The sequence below is a fragment of the Mercenaria mercenaria genome, chromosome 8, assembly GCF_021730395.1.
Source record: "Mercenaria mercenaria strain notata chromosome 8, MADL_Memer_1, whole genome shotgun sequence".
In the NCBI taxonomy this organism is placed as follows: domain Eukaryota; kingdom Metazoa; phylum Mollusca; class Bivalvia; order Venerida; family Veneridae; genus Mercenaria; species Mercenaria mercenaria.
The window spans coordinates 31,782,508-31,799,071 of NC_069368.1; the positions used below are offsets into that span (position 1 = coordinate 31,782,508).

The 16,564-nt window shown below is 35.9% G+C and overlaps 2 protein-coding genes across 3 annotated transcripts in view; one reads left to right on the forward strand and one right to left on the reverse strand.

Moving 5' to 3' along the window:
* LOC123566647 (BTB/POZ domain-containing protein KCTD7-like) lies at nucleotides 1-8,749 on the forward strand. The gene is made up of 2 exons (XM_045360934.2): nucleotides 1-139; nucleotides 4,097-8,749. Exons 1-2 carry the CDS (start codon nucleotides 113-115, stop codon nucleotides 4,796-4,798), a joined length of 729 nt encoding a protein of 242 aa, XP_045216869.2. The 5' UTR covers nucleotides 1-112; the 3' UTR covers nucleotides 4,799-8,749.
* LOC123566646 (rRNA N6-adenosine-methyltransferase ZCCHC4-like) overlaps nucleotides 8,685-16,564 on the reverse strand; it is a 21,215-nt gene continuing 13,335 nt past the window's right edge. Inside the window, exons 6-12 of one of the 2 annotated variants that reach the window (XM_045360933.2) lie at nucleotides 15,611-15,824; nucleotides 13,785-13,888; nucleotides 12,251-12,372; nucleotides 10,922-10,997; nucleotides 10,184-10,307; nucleotides 9,367-9,448; nucleotides 8,685-8,807 (exon numbers count right to left, since the gene is read on the reverse strand). In XM_045360933.2, coding sequence (XP_045216868.2) covers nucleotides 8,747-8,807; nucleotides 9,367-9,448; nucleotides 10,184-10,307; nucleotides 10,922-10,997; nucleotides 12,251-12,372; nucleotides 13,785-13,888; nucleotides 15,611-15,824 — 783 coding nt within the window. In that variant the 3' untranslated portion in view covers nucleotides 8,685-8,746. Of the gene's footprint in view, nucleotides 8,808-9,366; nucleotides 9,449-10,183; nucleotides 10,308-10,791; nucleotides 10,998-12,250; nucleotides 12,373-13,784; nucleotides 13,889-15,610; nucleotides 15,825-16,564 lie in introns of those variants that run through there. The other variant, XR_006689459.2, reaches the window with a different exon arrangement.

The window sequence follows — 16,564 nt, forward strand, 5'->3', positions numbered from 1 at the left end:
TTCCGTAAGTTACGGAAAACCGCGATTAACTGAAGTAGGTCAATACTTGTTTGTAAACAAACTAAAAGGTTGGAGAAATAGTCTATTAACCTAACGACTCCAGTTGGAGGAAATGGAGGAAATAGACGAAAATTCGAAGGTAATTAAGATTCATAAAATATATGTAATTTTGTCACAATTTGTAGGGGAATATTTTGAGTTGCAAGTGAACAATTGGTATTATAAATCATTTAATGCATATACAGTACATGTACACTAGTTGTAAATTGCAATACACTGTTGATACACAACTGTAACCTAGGGCGGTTTGTTACATACCATTAAGGATTAGTGCAAATTTGACAATAAACAAATTTTATGGCAAGCACATGTCAAAGCAGCTTTGTGGACTGAGAAAAAAACGTACATTAGAAATAAATGATCAGTTTTGGCTGTTCTTCAGATTCTGGCATCATGCCAATGTACACCACTCAATGTACATGTATGACTGATAAGCTGCTATCAATATTATATTATTCAACAGATGAAAGTTTTCAAGGTCTCAGCTCAGTCAAATGTATAAATAAATGTATTAATACACATAAAAGACATATATGATTTTTATAATATGAATGAAAATAGCTATAAAATGATTACAAAATTCTTTGATTCATAATGATTTAATAGATTTTTTTTTCTTAGTCAACATTCTACAGTATTTGGATGGTCTTGTAGTCAATGTGTTTCTGTGTAGTGCCATTTTACTATTTTGGTAATATCATGTAGTCTTTTTATACGCCCGTTTGAAAAACGGGACGTATTATGGGAACGCCCCTGGCGGGCGGATGGACGGTTGGGCAGGCGGCGTCCACAGACCTTGTCTGGAGCATATCTTCTACATGCATGGAGGGATTTTGATGAAACTTGGCACAGTTGTTCACCATCATGAGACGGAGTGTCATGCGCAAGAACCAGGTCCCTAGGTCTAAGGTCAAGGTCACACTTAGAGGTCAAAGGTCAAATTCAAGAATGACTTTGTCCGGAGCATATCTTCTTCATGTATGGAGGGATTTTGATGAAAGTTGGCACAATTGTTCATCATCATGAGACGGAGTGTCATGCGCAAAAACCAGGTCCCTAGGTCTAAGGTCAAGGTCACACTTAGAGGTCAAAGGATACAAGAATGAAAAATTCAAGAATGACTTTGTCCGGAGCATATCTTCTTCATGCATGGAATGATTTTGATGTAGCTTGGCACAGTTGTTCACCATAATGAGAGGGAGTGTCGTGCGCAAGAACCAGGTTCCTAGGTCTAAGGTCAAGGTCACACTTAGAGGTCAAAGGATACAAGAATGAAAACTTTGTCCGGAGCATATCTTCTTCATGCATGAAAGGACTTTGATGTAGCTTGGCAAAATTGTTCACCATCATGAGACGGAGTGTCATGCGCAAGAACCAGGTCCCTAGGGGTAAGGTCAAGGTCACACTTAGAGGTCAAAGGATACAAGAATGAAAACTTTGTCCGGAGCATTTCTTCTTCATGCATTGAGGATTTTGATACAACTTGGCACAAATGTTCACAGCATGAGACGGAGTGTCATGCGCAAGAACCAGGTCCCTTGGTCTAAGGTCAAGGTCACACTTAAAGGTCAAAGGTCAGATACAAGAATGACTTTGTCTGGAGCATTTCTTCTTCATGCATGTAGGGATTTTGATGCAACTTGGCACAATTGTACACCATCATGAGACGGAGTGTCATGCACTGGTCCCTTCTTTAAAATTACTTCCCTTTGCTGTTACTATAAATAGCTTATATTGTAACTTTTTCATTACAAGTCGTAGGGAAAAATCGAGACCACTTTTCTGTAGTACAACATGCATGTTACATCCAATTCTGAGGTGTATTTTGAGCGATCTCTACCTGGTAAGGATTTTTGTGTGGACTTGTAATTTTTTATTTTTTTTTCTCTTTAAAGATTAACTTCCCTTAGTTGTTACTATAAATAACTTACGTTGTAACTTTTTTATAATTGACCGTAGGGAAAAACCAAGACCACTTTTCTGTGGTACAACATTGATATTACTTTCAAATTTTGGGTGTATTTTAAGGTATCTCTACCTGGTAAGGATTTTTTTTGTGGACTTAGAAAAATAAAAGAATTACAATAATTTCTAAAAAAAACAACATTGTAAACAACTAGAAAATTAAAATTCCATTTGCAAATACAGGTGCTAGTGTAAACAAATTTGCTGTGACGGGCGTATATTGTGACATTCTGCACCCTTGTTTTTATATAATTAATTCATTATTTTTGTAAAATCATTAATTCATTCATTTATGGATATCACAAATTCCTTTAATGATAACATTATAATTAATTCATGAATATTTCAAGTTATTCATTCATTTCGTGATACCATTATACATGTAGGTACCGGTAGTCTATTACATTTAAGCAACATTTTATGACATTTTTCATTTTTTATTCTTTCAAAAGGATAAAAAGGACAGTTACATAGAACAATATCCTGATAAGAAAAGTTATTTTTGTAAACAGTAATGTTTTATAAATTTTATTTAAAAAAAGATAACCCCTACCCCCTTTAAAATGAAAGGATTTAAAAAGTTGGGTATTTCTTTTTATTTCAGTATAATTTCTTGTTTTATTTTTGCATTTGATAGATATATACCAGGTATTGTGATCTTTTAACAATCTGAACAAAACAGCAAGTTTTAAAACTATGTGCACGTTCTTAATTTGGTTGCGCAATCAAGATAAGGCTTAAAAAAAAATTTCTTTGTTTCCTGTAACATGCTCAAAAAATTTTTTTTGGGAATTTTTTTTTATTAAGGGAGACTTTTCGGAAATTATTTTTTTGTCAAAAAATGATTACAAATAAGGGGGTTATGCCTTTAGAGCATCACTAAGTTGATTTCTAACATCACTGGGCATATTTAGCATAAAAAGTGCAGTTTTGCATCTTTTTGTTAAAAAGTTGAAAAAAATATTCTCCAAGGCCATAAAAACATTTAGGGTCGGGCCGAAAATTTAGGGTAGGTCGGGATACCGGAAACAAAGAATTTTTTTTTACGCCTAAGCAAACTTGACGAAATAATAATTTTTCAAACTTTTCCATCGTATTTGGTCCACTGAAATTGTAAATGTAAGCCATGGTCATTCCTTGACAAAACTGTCAAGTTGATTTGCAAGAATTGCATGGCTTCGTTTTAATAGAAATAAATGAAAAACTTTACCTACCGATTTACAGCTGGGTTACATTTCCAGCTGGGTTACATTTCCAGCGGGCGTCATGATAGCAGGTTATCCAGTGTGATATAGGTAGCAGAGATTGGTATCTTTCAAGCAGTAGCTTTTTCAACTTTTTTTTCTACCCTGTGAAATTCTGTGGATTTCAACATTAAAAAAAAAATTGTGTGTTTGTTGACACATTTCACTACAAAAATGTCAGACTTTCCCAAGGGCATTTTTTTTGGTTATCGTTACATAAGTCACCTAAGCCTACAACAAAGTTTTAGCAGAATTGCTTCCATTTTTTCAAATATTTTACCCAGTCAGCTCAAACAAGACTCAAAAAAAATTCAGAAATTGATACATTCATTATTTTGTTAGACTGAGCAATGTGAGCACTGATGCAGTTATTAAACTGTTTGTAGTTTTAGTTCCACTGCCTACAAGACAGAAATTTGGAACCTGTGTTTTGCATGTAAGATCATCATAATGAGGTTTCAATCCATTCCAACCCAACATACATACAAAAACTCATGTCAAAAATGGAGAAAAACACTGTAAAAATGTTCATTTGAGTAGAGTTATGAAACCTGCACATTCCATGTCAGATCAGTGTAACAGCTAGTGAAAAAAGTGCGTGTTTTAAAAATAGTCTGATCAAATGTAACCAAGTTGCTCACTAAAAGTAAATGTACATAATAAACTACATTTACCTTTAGTGAGCAACTTGATTACATTTTATCAGGAGTCTGATGACCCGCTGGCACAGCAGTGTATATTAACTAATTTCTATGCATTTTAAGTCTGCATACAATGTATACATGTATGTAATATTGGCATAAAACTGCATCTTTTCTCTTTTACAGTTTCCACCAATAATAGAGTTGAATGTTGGAGGGAGGTTTTTCACTACCACACATTTAACGTTAACCAAATGTCCCGACAACATGTTGTCTGCAATGTTTAGTGGAAAGTACTCAGTTATCAAAGACAAAGATGGAAGATTTTTTATCGACGCAGATGGGGAAAATTTCATCCATATCCTCAACTACCTCAGGTACGGAGATCTTCCTCCACCACAAATTGCCGAGACGGTATACAGAGAAGCGGCATATTTTGGAATCCATGGTCTTGTAAAAGAGCTGGAAAAATTCCCGCAAATCATGGCAAAAATTCAGAGAAACAATTTCCGGAACCAGTTTCCTGGCTATGCCGAGTGCTTAGATTTAATTGTTAAAGCTGCTAGTGTTGAAACTTCGTCCCAAACATCGGAAGTTAAAGTACTTATCTATTCAAAACAAGTTGTCCCTCAAAATGAAAATTTTGATATGAATCATAAATGCACATGCGAAGGGATGAAAGATACCACATATACACCAGATGCCAAGCTGGGGCCTTGGAAAGGAAATAGCACTGAAAAAGATGTTTTGAACTGTTTAATATTTGACCTAGAATCACAGGGGTTCACAGTAACCTCAAGGTTTCATGGGCCATGTACATACGTGTGTGAAAGGATATGCTGCAACAGATCATTTTACAACATCTGTTTTCATTGGTGGAGATCCTGAAGAGCCAAATTCTGTGATAATACATGTAGAGACGTTGCAACTTCATACTTGTATATGTGTATAGACATGTGAGTTGTTAATACTTTTAAGACAGAATAAAAAGCATGATTGTGGTAAGCATTATGGGTGATGACGTAAATGTTTTTGTTGCAACCAAGAGAGAGCGCTACTATATTTTATCTTCTGTTTAAGATGAAGCCAAGGGCATACAAGAATTGAAATAATGTATAGCAAACTTGTGTTTTTCTTAAATTAATACACTCAAAATCGGTTATACGCCGCTAGAATAATTCACAACGGCTACTGTGGTATGCCATTGTGAAATTATTCCGCGGAGGAGCGGACGTATAACCTCTCGTTTATTAATAATGATGAAACATAATTTTTCTATACATTATTTCTTAATTCCATAAATTTACTTTAGTTGCTTGTTGCTGGTAAATCTGCATTTTTAATAGTTTTACAAAACCATCAGTTGAATGTACATGACTTCCTTATATTATGTTAATAACTTGAAAAGGTCTAAGGTATCAAAAATACCTCAGATGTTTTTTGAATGAATAAGGAAATCCTACTAGATATTATCTAGTACCCATACATGTATGGAATCACAACTTTCCAGTTGAAGAAGAAAATTTCGTTTTAAAGAAAATTTAGTAAAATGAGACCTAAGAAGTAGTTTAGCCTAATACATTTTTGCTGTTTACTTTTTAATGGTTATGTTAAGAATATTTTTAGATTTGCTGCTTTTCTACTTGTTGGTGTTAAATATCAGAGATTAAATGAATGCTAGTAAATCTTAGTCTTTTAAGGGTGTATATGGGAGAATTAGCTAGGACAAAATCATTAAAGAGGATAAATTTAACTTAAAATATTTCCTGGCAGATTTTGCTCAAAATACGTTCAACCGATATAAAACCTATGTTGCATTTGCAAAACTTTGTAATTACATGTACATCTCATTTTGAAATTTCCTGAAAATGTTATAGATATCAAGAAAGACTTAAGGGTATCCAAGAAGTGATATCATTGAACAAATACCTTTCTTATCCTATCTGTACCAAGGTATAAATCACAAGAACTCATTTACAAAATTCAGTATTCGAGATTTAATCCCCCTAGTATATCATTTCAATGTTAATCTAATCATAGCTCTGTTAGGAAGATTTATTGTTAGACATAATGAGCCGCGCCATGGGAAAACCAACATAGTGGCTTGGCGACCAGCATGGATCCAAACCAGTCTGCGCATCCGTGCAGTCTGGTCAGGATCCATGCTGTTCACTTTCAAAGCCTATTGCAATGAAAGAAACCATTAGCAAACAGCATGGATCCTGACCAGACAGCGCGGATGCTGGTCGCAAACCCACTATGTTGGTTTTCTCATGGCACGGCTCATATAGTAAATTGTACTGCTAAGCTATAAGGCAGGACTGTTTGATGCATTCAACTATAATTTATGGTGTTCATGTCCAATTTTGTTTTTATTTGAGGCAAAACTTTATTGTACTCAGCTGTTGAAATTTTCTTAATTCTGTCTGCGCACATATTGTTATACAAACTAGATATATTTTAATCTAGTTCTGGTTCCTTTGATCTCAAAAGATTGATTTTTATGCCCCCAGTGTCAAAGACCAGGGTGGCATATATAGTTTGAACTGTCCATCCATCGGTAATTCTGTACATCCATCAATCACACCTTCTGTTGTACACAACTCCTCTTAGTTTTCTTCCAATTCAAATGAAACTTGGTATACATGATATGAATCAAGTGGAAAATTAATGTGCATATTGTTGGGACTTTTATGCTAGAATACCTTTTTTTGAGTTATGCCCCTTTTGAAATACAACTGCACTGTGCAGCTCCAACTGAAATGAAATATTGTACATTTTGTATACATTGCCAGCATTAAGTGGACATGTTCATATTGTTGGAACTAACCTGTCTAATTAGGATTTTTTGAGTTATGCTCCATTTTTTGACTTAGGCATATTGCCAGTACTTCTGTACTTTGTGTACTCTTAGTTCCTCCAAAAATCAAGTAGCTTTCTGGAAGTTATTTTAAAGTTGATATGCTGAATACATGACACAATTAAGAAGTACATTGTATTCTGTAATTATTCAAGTTTTCCATTAAAAGACACCAAGTAGGATATCTTATAAGTTATTTGTCTGTTCGAAATACTTTAAGCTAATAAAGTTGTGGTGAAAAAGCTCTACTTTATAACTTGTTATGATAAATCATACACAAGGGGAAAAAATGGTTTCTAGCTTTTATCAGGTATCTTGATATACATTGTAATTAACTTCAAACCTAACTCGGGAACATTTTTTTTAACTATCCCAAGACCATATTCATCAATGATTTAAACCTGAAATCAAGACTTATATTGTTTTAAAGGGTCTAATTTCAGACATGTAGAATATTGATGAATACAGGTCCTAGGCATATACATTTTGTATTTTAAATGCAGCTTTTTCTGCAGATTGTTTCATTGTGTTAAAGCAACTTTTTATACATGTAAATATTTTCGAGTCACGATTGTTTTTCTTAGAGTCTATGATAAACAGTTTGTACCTGTGCTAAAGTTTTATACTGTTATAGATTTTATCCCTGATTTTCCTATTTTGCATTTTAAAGTAGTTTTAGTATTGTTAGATTTTAATAGTTGACGTTTTATGTAGATTTAGAATTGAGGAGTTCCAGTCATTGTTACTTGATTTGTTATTGTTTATGATGCAGATAATGTTTCTGACATTCCACTTTATTATTGCTGCACTATTTAGTTTAAAATATGAGCTGCGCCATGAGAAAACCAACATAGTGCATTTGCATCCAGCATGGATCCAGACCAGCCTGCGCATCCGTGCAGTCTGGTCAGGATCCATGCTGTTCGCTTTCAAAGCCTATTGCAATCTGAGAAACCGTTAGCGAACAGCATGGATCCTGACCAGACTGCGCGAATATGCAGGCTGGTCTGGATCCGTACTGGTCGCAAATGCACTATGTTAGTTTTCTCATGGCGCGGCTCATATGATTATTACAGTACATTTTCAATCGACAGCCAGCCATTTGTATTTGAAGTTGGTAACAAAGATATCCTAGAGAAGTTACAATTTATTACCTGTACAGGTTTGTATACACGTAACATTTCATGTGTTATTTCAGTAAATGTCTCGGGCATCATAATTTAGAACTCTGCAAATTATTTTGAGAAGTTCAAGTGTACCTGTACTTATAAAAATACAATTACAAGTTTCAAACATGTAGTCTCACTTGAAGCGAGAAACTCAGTTTAAATCAGACAATTTTCAGCAGATGCTTGCTCCTAGTTATATGGATTTACCGCACATGCATGTATATGTACGGGTATGAAATCATTAACCCCCTATTGTTAAAAGATGGTCCAGCTTCTGCAGTTAAAAATACTGAACAGAATGAAACCAGGTAACAGGGAGGTTGTGATTTCAATACTGGTATATGTATGAATGTCTGAGTATTAATTCCCTAAACATAAAAACAAACTTCTGCTAAAAAAATTCTGATTTACTCTCTACAAGTAAATCTTCATGTTAAAAACTTCAGATTTTGGTTTTACTAGTACTCTTTGAACATTTACAGCTAAACTGTTTGAAAATCATGTTTTGAATTTCCACACCTCAGATGCTTATTGAAATAAAGAACAAAATTCTATATGTGTACATACAATTACATGTATAGAATTATCAGGTGTCCAATAAGAACACTTTAACAACTTAAATTGAGTTTGCAAAACATAGCTTTTAACTTTTACATATACCGGTACCATAGTTCAGAAATCTTGTGTTCAGGTTATTATTTTTTCAAATCTGTATTAAACTTAAATCTAAGAGCAACATAGAAAATTACTATTACAAGAATTTTATTTTACCCAGTATTTTGATACAATAAAAATCATTCTCATAATTCACTTTGTTTTCTTCTTCTTTTTATGTAGTGGTTGATGACTTCCTTTTCTTTTGATTGGTCTGAAAAAGAAGTGAAATAGATCCAGTTAGTACATGATATAGGGGACATATATTACTGAAGGGTCACCATGTCTGTACTGCTGTGGGATTGAACTCTACCAGATGTTCTCATGTGTGGAAACTATGGCCTAGAGACAGTCAATGGTTTTATCAAGTGTCCACAAAATTGAATACTGGAAGTGGAGTGGTACTTGCCGTCTTTCATGATTATTAAAGCTAGAAAACTTACAACTTAAATTATCACTGCCTTTGTAGGCATCAATAAAAGAGGTTACACTATATTAACCCTTACCCTGCTAAATTTTTAAAATGGACGGGTCAATCATTCAATTTAGGCAGTACCATTTATTATTTGAAGGGTTGTTCACTGAAAATTTACTGACTGAATAGCAAACAGTGCAGACCATGATCAGCCTGCACAGATGTGCAGGCTGATCTTGGTCTGCACTGATCGCAAAGGCAGAATTACTTGCTGCCAGCAGGCTAAAGGTTAAAATGAATACAACTATAGGAAACAGTCTGAGCATCTGTATAGTCTTTGAACAAGACCAACAGTTACCTGGGATTTGAACTCTCTGTAAGTGATTTCTTATTTGGACATTCTCTTCTCTTATGGTCCATCGCTCCACAAATATGACAACCTGAAATTATAATCAGTACATGTAGGACAAGCCTGCTGACATTTTCAGTTCAAGGATGTAATACTATATTTGAGCCACACCATGAGAAAACCAACATAGTGCGTTTGCGACCAGCATGGATCCAGACCAGCCGGCGCATCCGCGCAGTCTGGTCAGGATCCATGCTGTTCGCTAACATTTTCTCTAATTGCAATAGGCTTTGAAAGCCAACAGCATGGATCCTGACCAGACTGTGCGGATGCACAGGCTGGTCTGGATCCATGCTGGTCACAAACGCACCATGTTGGTTTTCTCATGGTGCGGCTCATTTATATATAGGAGATAACATTTCGTTCCTTCTACATTCATAACACTGAATTTTTAGACGAAATTCTTCACAGTCAAGTATTTAACACATACCTTCAGTCACAGACTGTCATCATTTGTGTTCCAAAAGATCACTGATGCCAACTTAAATTTAATCATAGACTGTCCTTTCTTGTGTTCTGGGAGATCACATACGTTCACTTACCTTTAGTCAAAGACTGTCCACATTTGTGTTCTGGGAGATCACATACGTTCACTTACCTTTAGTCACAGACTGTCATCATTTGTGTTCCGGGAGATCACATACGTTCACTTACCTTTAGTCACAGACTGTCCACATTAGTGTTCCGGGAGATCACATACGTTCACTTACCTTTAGTCACAGACTGTCCACATTTGTGTTCTGGGAGATCACATACGTTCACTTACCTTTAGTCACAGACTGTCCACATTTGTGTTCTGGGAGATCACATATATTACAGGTTTCACAATGAACACGGGATGGTTTTACACATCTGCTGCATTTATCACAGTGAATATAGGTGTTCCCATCCTAAAGTAAAGAAAAATACCGAAATTCATTAAATGAAATTCACCCAAATAACAGTATCAATGTAGAGGTCATTGGTTTGAATTCTTCTGACACTCTACCATCAATAATGATTTAACAACAGTGAAAGCAGAGGTGACAATGAATCAAATATAAAAAACAACAACTTTTATTACAATCCAACTAAAAAGTTAAGTATACAACAAATTAACTTATAAGTTTCATTTTATGATTCAAAGAATTAGGAAGTATTCAAATCAGTTAGCGTTTCATTTAAAGCAAATGACATGTATTTATATGTGTGTACGTGCATGTGTGTGTATGTGTTTAAGTTTAGTGTCCTTTTCAACAATTTCTAAGTCATATAAATGACAGTGCCTACTTGTTTGTAACAGTGAACACAATGCTCTATTTTATCAGGCTGCATAAATGGAATATCACACAAAGTCACATGGCCTGATGCCTCACCCAGTCACATTATACTAACATCGAGCTGTCCAGTCCTTCAGCTATCCTCCTAATGCTGACAGCCAAGTAAGGAAGCTTTCAAATCCATGACCTCCCACAGAAAATGGTGTTGAATCCAGCAAATGTTACATAGAACAGGATTTACAAACCTTTGTAGGACATGTGCTGCATTTGTTGCAGTGCTTATTCTCCAGTGCACGGTATTGTTCACATTCCTTACAATAACTAGAAAACAGAAAAAACATGTCTACAGTACGTCATTGTTTCAAAGCAATTTCTACACATCTTCTGAACAAGTAAATAGAAACCTTAACACATTTTGTATGTATTTTGAATGTACTCTGAGGGCTGAGCATGAGTGCATGTAAAGAACAAAGTACAAGATATTCATGCTCAACCCTCAACTTGAGAATATGATTATCAGGTCTGCATCATCAGTTAAAATGTACTCCTTCTCCTTGGCCGAGTGGTTAAGGTAGCTGACTTCAAAGCACTGGCCTCTCACACCAATGTGGAGTCGAGCTTTGCTCGGGGCTTTGAATTCTTCAAGTAAAAAGCCATCCAGCTGGCCTACAGAAGGTTCTATCCAGGTGCTCGCAACGAAATAATGCACAGAGACGCATCTAGGGTCTTCCTTCACCATCCCAAAGCTACGAAGTTGCTATATGCCCTTTAATTGTGTTGGTGCACTTGAAACCCAACAAAAAGCCGTACAAGATGGTTCACCTGCTTTTATCACAAGACAATCTACAGAGATGATCTGAGATTGCAAATTCAATCTTCAGGCAACTGGCAGTTCAATTAAAGACTATATATATATCACCTCCACTTCACCTCTTCATAAAACATATTTTTGGGGTTGGAGACTGGTAAAAGTATGGCTATGAGATATAAGCTAGAGAGAGTTTTTTTTGTTTTTGGGGTGTGTGTGTGTGGGGGGGGGGGGGGGGGGGGGGGTCGTGCAGAGTGTAGCGGATGGGGAGAGGAGTAGAACTTGAGACATGAGGGTACCCAGTACTATGAAACATTATAAGTTTAAGAAAATACAGTGAAATTGAGAAGCATGCAATAAAAGAGACCTTGACCTTGAGGTAACTGACCCAAAACCTAAAGGTGTCTGCCCATTACTAATATCAACTGATATGTAAGCTTTGATGATTTTGGGGGCAGTAGTAAGATACAGAGAAATTGAGGAGCACGTCATAAATCTTTAACCAGCACTACTACAATACTTGATCCCGGTGCCCTTGACCTTTGACACACCTCGCACTGAACTTGTAGATGTCGGCCCCTTACCAAAACAAATCCTTATATGAAGTTTGATAATGACAGGGACAACAGTTAAGGTGATGTAGTAAAACTGAGGAGCTTGTCATAAAACTTTAAAACAATGCTGATGGCAACACCAAGGCATGTACAACAGTCCTCTCCATTCTTCATATAGTCAGGTTAAAGTTACTAAAGTTAGAAATATTTACCAATAACCCTCTGATGCTGGCAATGCAATCATTTTTGGTGAGAGGTTTGTGAAGATTCTGACTGGCGAGCCTTTCTTCCTGCCTTTTTCTCCACGGAACAGGTCATGGTTATCATAGTCAACCTGAAAAAAATCCTCTGAAAGTTACATGGTTGTACAAACATATTTGAGCCGTGCCATGAGAAAACCAACATAGTGGGTTTGCGACCAGCATGGATCCAGACCAGCCTGCGCATCTGCTCAGTCTGGTCAGGATCCATGCTGTTCGCTTTCAATGCCTATTGGAATTAGAGAAACTGTTAGCAAACAGCATGGATCCTGACCAGACTGCGTGGATGCGCAGGCTGGTCTGGATCTATGCTGGTCGCAAACCCACTATGTTGGTTTTCTCATGGCACGGCTCATTTATAAACTGAACACATTAAATTTATAAATTACATGTAAGGTTGGTGATGATGGGTTTTTGTTAGTTATAAATAACAAAATGCCAAATCCTCAGCATGATGACCCTATGTTGTTCACTAGCATTCCAACAAAAACTATCTGTAAGACACCATGCTAGACTTTTCTCAGTGCTTGACTCTGAATTTGAGCTTTGCCAGTAAAAGGGGCTTAACTCAATCAAATATATAATCAGAGTCAAGGTGATTGTTTCTCTTGGTGTAGACTTTGATAGTAAATAACGATTTTAAGTTTTAAGTCAATAGCTTTGATAGTAACAGAGATATTTGACTTTATCAAAAGTTTTAAGTTAATAAGGGCCATAACTCTGTCAAAATTCATTCAGAGTTATGGAAATTGTTTCTGCTGGTGTAGACTTTGATTGTAAATAAACATTTCAAGTTTCAAGTCAATAGCTTTGATTGTAACAGATATACATGTATTTGGCTTTATTAAAAACTTTAACAAATGGTGACACCGGCGCTGAGGCCAATGCAATAGCTTTACCTCTTCTTCGAAAAGTGGAGCTAAAAACAAATTGCAGTCCCCATGTAACCTTTAGTTGGGTCACAAAGTAATGCGAGTGGACACATAATTGATCTTACAGCTGTGTAATGACATGGTTTTGTAGAACTTTCTCAAACTGACAAGACACCATTCTAAATCCCAAGGCCTCTTTGAGCTTAACCTTTACCCTTATTTCTCTAAAAACAATACATGTCATCTATTGACCACACAAACTTATCCTACAAAAGGTTGTATACTAAAATATGCCCAATTTAATGAAACCTTATAATCTAACATTGTGTAACTCAAACTTGGTGTAACCACTCTTTGCTTGTGTGTTATTCTACCTCATAATCTAACATTGTGTAACTGGAACTTCGTGTAACCACTCTTTGCTTGTGTGCAATTTCTTACTGTACCTTATAATCTAACATTGTGTAACCACTCTTTGCTTGTGTGCAATTTCTTACTGTACCTTATAACCTAACATTGTGTAACCACTCTTTGCTTGTGTGCAATTTCTTACTGTACCATATAACCTAACATTGTGTAACCACTCTTTGCTTGTGTGCAATTTCTTACTGTACCTTATAATCTAACATTGTGTAGCTGGAACTAGGTGTTACCACTCTTTGCTCCATGAAGTAAGGAAAAAACCAAAACACTGGCATCTCATTGGCATCTTCACAACCTGAAAAGAATAAAAACATTACATTTTAATTCCTTTGATGACAGTAAAATACAGTACACTTACTTTACCATGAACTTTTGTTCATACTTACTTTGCTTACACACAAAGTACCGACCTTCCGTAAGCCAGCTGGATGGCTTCCTCACAAGAAGAATTCAACGCCCCGAGTGAGGCTCGAACCCACATCGATGAGGGGCAAGTGATTTGAAGTCAGAGACCTTAACCACTCGGCCACTGAGGCCCCCACATTAAACTTTAGAACACAATTATAGATTAATGTAAAGTCATTTCGTAAGCACTGAATTTCGTCGTTTTGGCCAATGTGGCTGTTTCACAGGTATATGAATTGTAAATTTTTACTTCTGAATACAAAGTAAATTGTTCTTTGGGAATTAACGTCACCAAAAAATTCATGAAATCCCCCAGCTTTCACAGAATTAGATTTATATTGAGAAATATACGAGACTTCTGCAGTGGAGATACAAAACAAGAGCTGTCGGAGGACAGCAACGCTCGACTATTCAACAGCCTTGTCGATTGAATGAATACGAAAGTCGAAAAAGGGGCATAATTCAAAAAAAGCAAAATAGGGTTATGGAACCTGCATAGTGCTTATCAGCTCATGACAGTGGACAAGTGTGTGAAGTTTCAATCCGTTCCCATTAGAGGGTACTGAGATACCAGCTTACATATAAGAATTTAACCCAAAACTCCTAAGTTTAAAAAGGTGCATAATTTTGTAAAATGCAAAGTTGAGTTATTGACCCTTTGCACTGCATGTCATATCATGACAGTGAACAAGTGTGTGAAGTTTCAATCCTTTCCCATTAGTGGATACTGAGATACCAGCTTACATACAAAACTTTAACCAAAAAATTCTAAGTCGAAAAAGGGGCATAATTTTGTAAAAAAGCAAAATAGAGTTATGGAACCTGCTTTGTGCATGTCAGATCATGACAGTGAACAAGTGTGTGATGTTTCAATCCATTTCAATTAGTGAGTACTGAGATACCAGCTTACATACAAAACCTTAACCAAAAAATTCTAAGTCGAAAAAGGGGCATAATTTTGTAAAAAAGCAAAATAGAGTTATGGACCTGTGCAATGTAAGTCAGTTTATCACAGTGAATAAGCGTGTGAAATTTCAATCCATTCCCACAAGTGGTTACTGAGATACCAGCTTACATACAAAACCTTAAGCAAAAATTTCTAAGTCAAAAAAGGGGCATAATTTTGTAAAAAAGCAAAATAGAGTTATGGGACCTGTGCAATGTAAGTCAGTTTATCACAGTGAATAAGTGTGTGAAGTTTCAATCCATTCCCACACGTGGTTGCTGAGATACCAGCTTACATACAAAACTTAACCAAATCGGGACGCCGACGCCGACGCATGGGCGAGTGCAATAGCTCTACTATTCTATGAATAGTCGAGCTAATGACTCGAGTGCAACATTACTGCGTGAAAGAACAAATGCATAGCTAATAGTCTTTTTATTACATATGCATTTACACTGCAAGTGAATTGCAACTTTTTTTTTTGGCATTCCTTCTCTATTGACAGTTCAATAACTTTATAACACGTTATTATTTTCTTGTGTAACAAACCGAACGTTTCACCATTATTTCATTTATAAAATACAGGAAAATTTTATTCATTCTTAACTTCTGAATTAGAAAATGTAAAAAAAATTCAAACAAAAATTAGTTTAGAACTACATATACCTCTATTGTCCCTCGAATCTTCCTGTATTCTATTTATAGTAATATTAAGTGCATCAACCATAACCCCAAAAGGAGGATCTATCACCATGGCAACCTTCTTCCCAGCATTCCCTGCGATGAAATCATTATACGTCTGCCTATCTGTGTCCCCACCAAAGAAATGATGATTCAGCATATTGTAGCGGCAAAACTGGGATTGAGGAAACACCTGCAGCTAAAAATTATGGATAACACAGATTAACCCTTCAACTGCTACATTTCTAAAATGGACTGGTCGATCATTCAATCTGGGCAGCATCACTTATTATTGAAAGGTGTGTCCGCTAAAAATTTACCGACTGAATAGCAAACAGTGCAAACCATGATCAGTCTGCACGGACATGCAGGCTGATCTTGGTCTGCACTGGTCGCAAAGGCAAAATCGCTTGCCGCCAGCAGGCTGAGGATTAAATGAACTTATTTCTATAACGTAATTATTGTAGAAAATCCAAGAAGTAACCCATCTATAGAAGAAATCATTTTGAATTTTAGTTATGATTCTAACACAACTAACCGATATATTTCCCCTTTTAACTGATAAAACTGTGTGTTATTATAAAACACATTCACTGTTTGTATGTCACAATAGAACGTCCAACATCATAGCGGTACACTGGAAGAGAAAATCATACAAAACCGGCAAATGCCCTCTCGACATAATTCCTTCTTATCTATGCTCCAAACCATGAATTTGTTCAATGACAAATCACTGTTTGGAATATATTATTTATTAATTAAATACCACCAATGAAAGACCACTCAGCTTTAAAGACCAATGGCGTCATTCCCAAATTAAACAATTTTGCACTGTATATGTTTGGCCAGCAAATAAATAAAGACCACCTTTTGGCTCTCCTACACACAGGTTTGATGGCAGAGGATTTGTTTGGAAATACACATGATAAGCAGATGGAT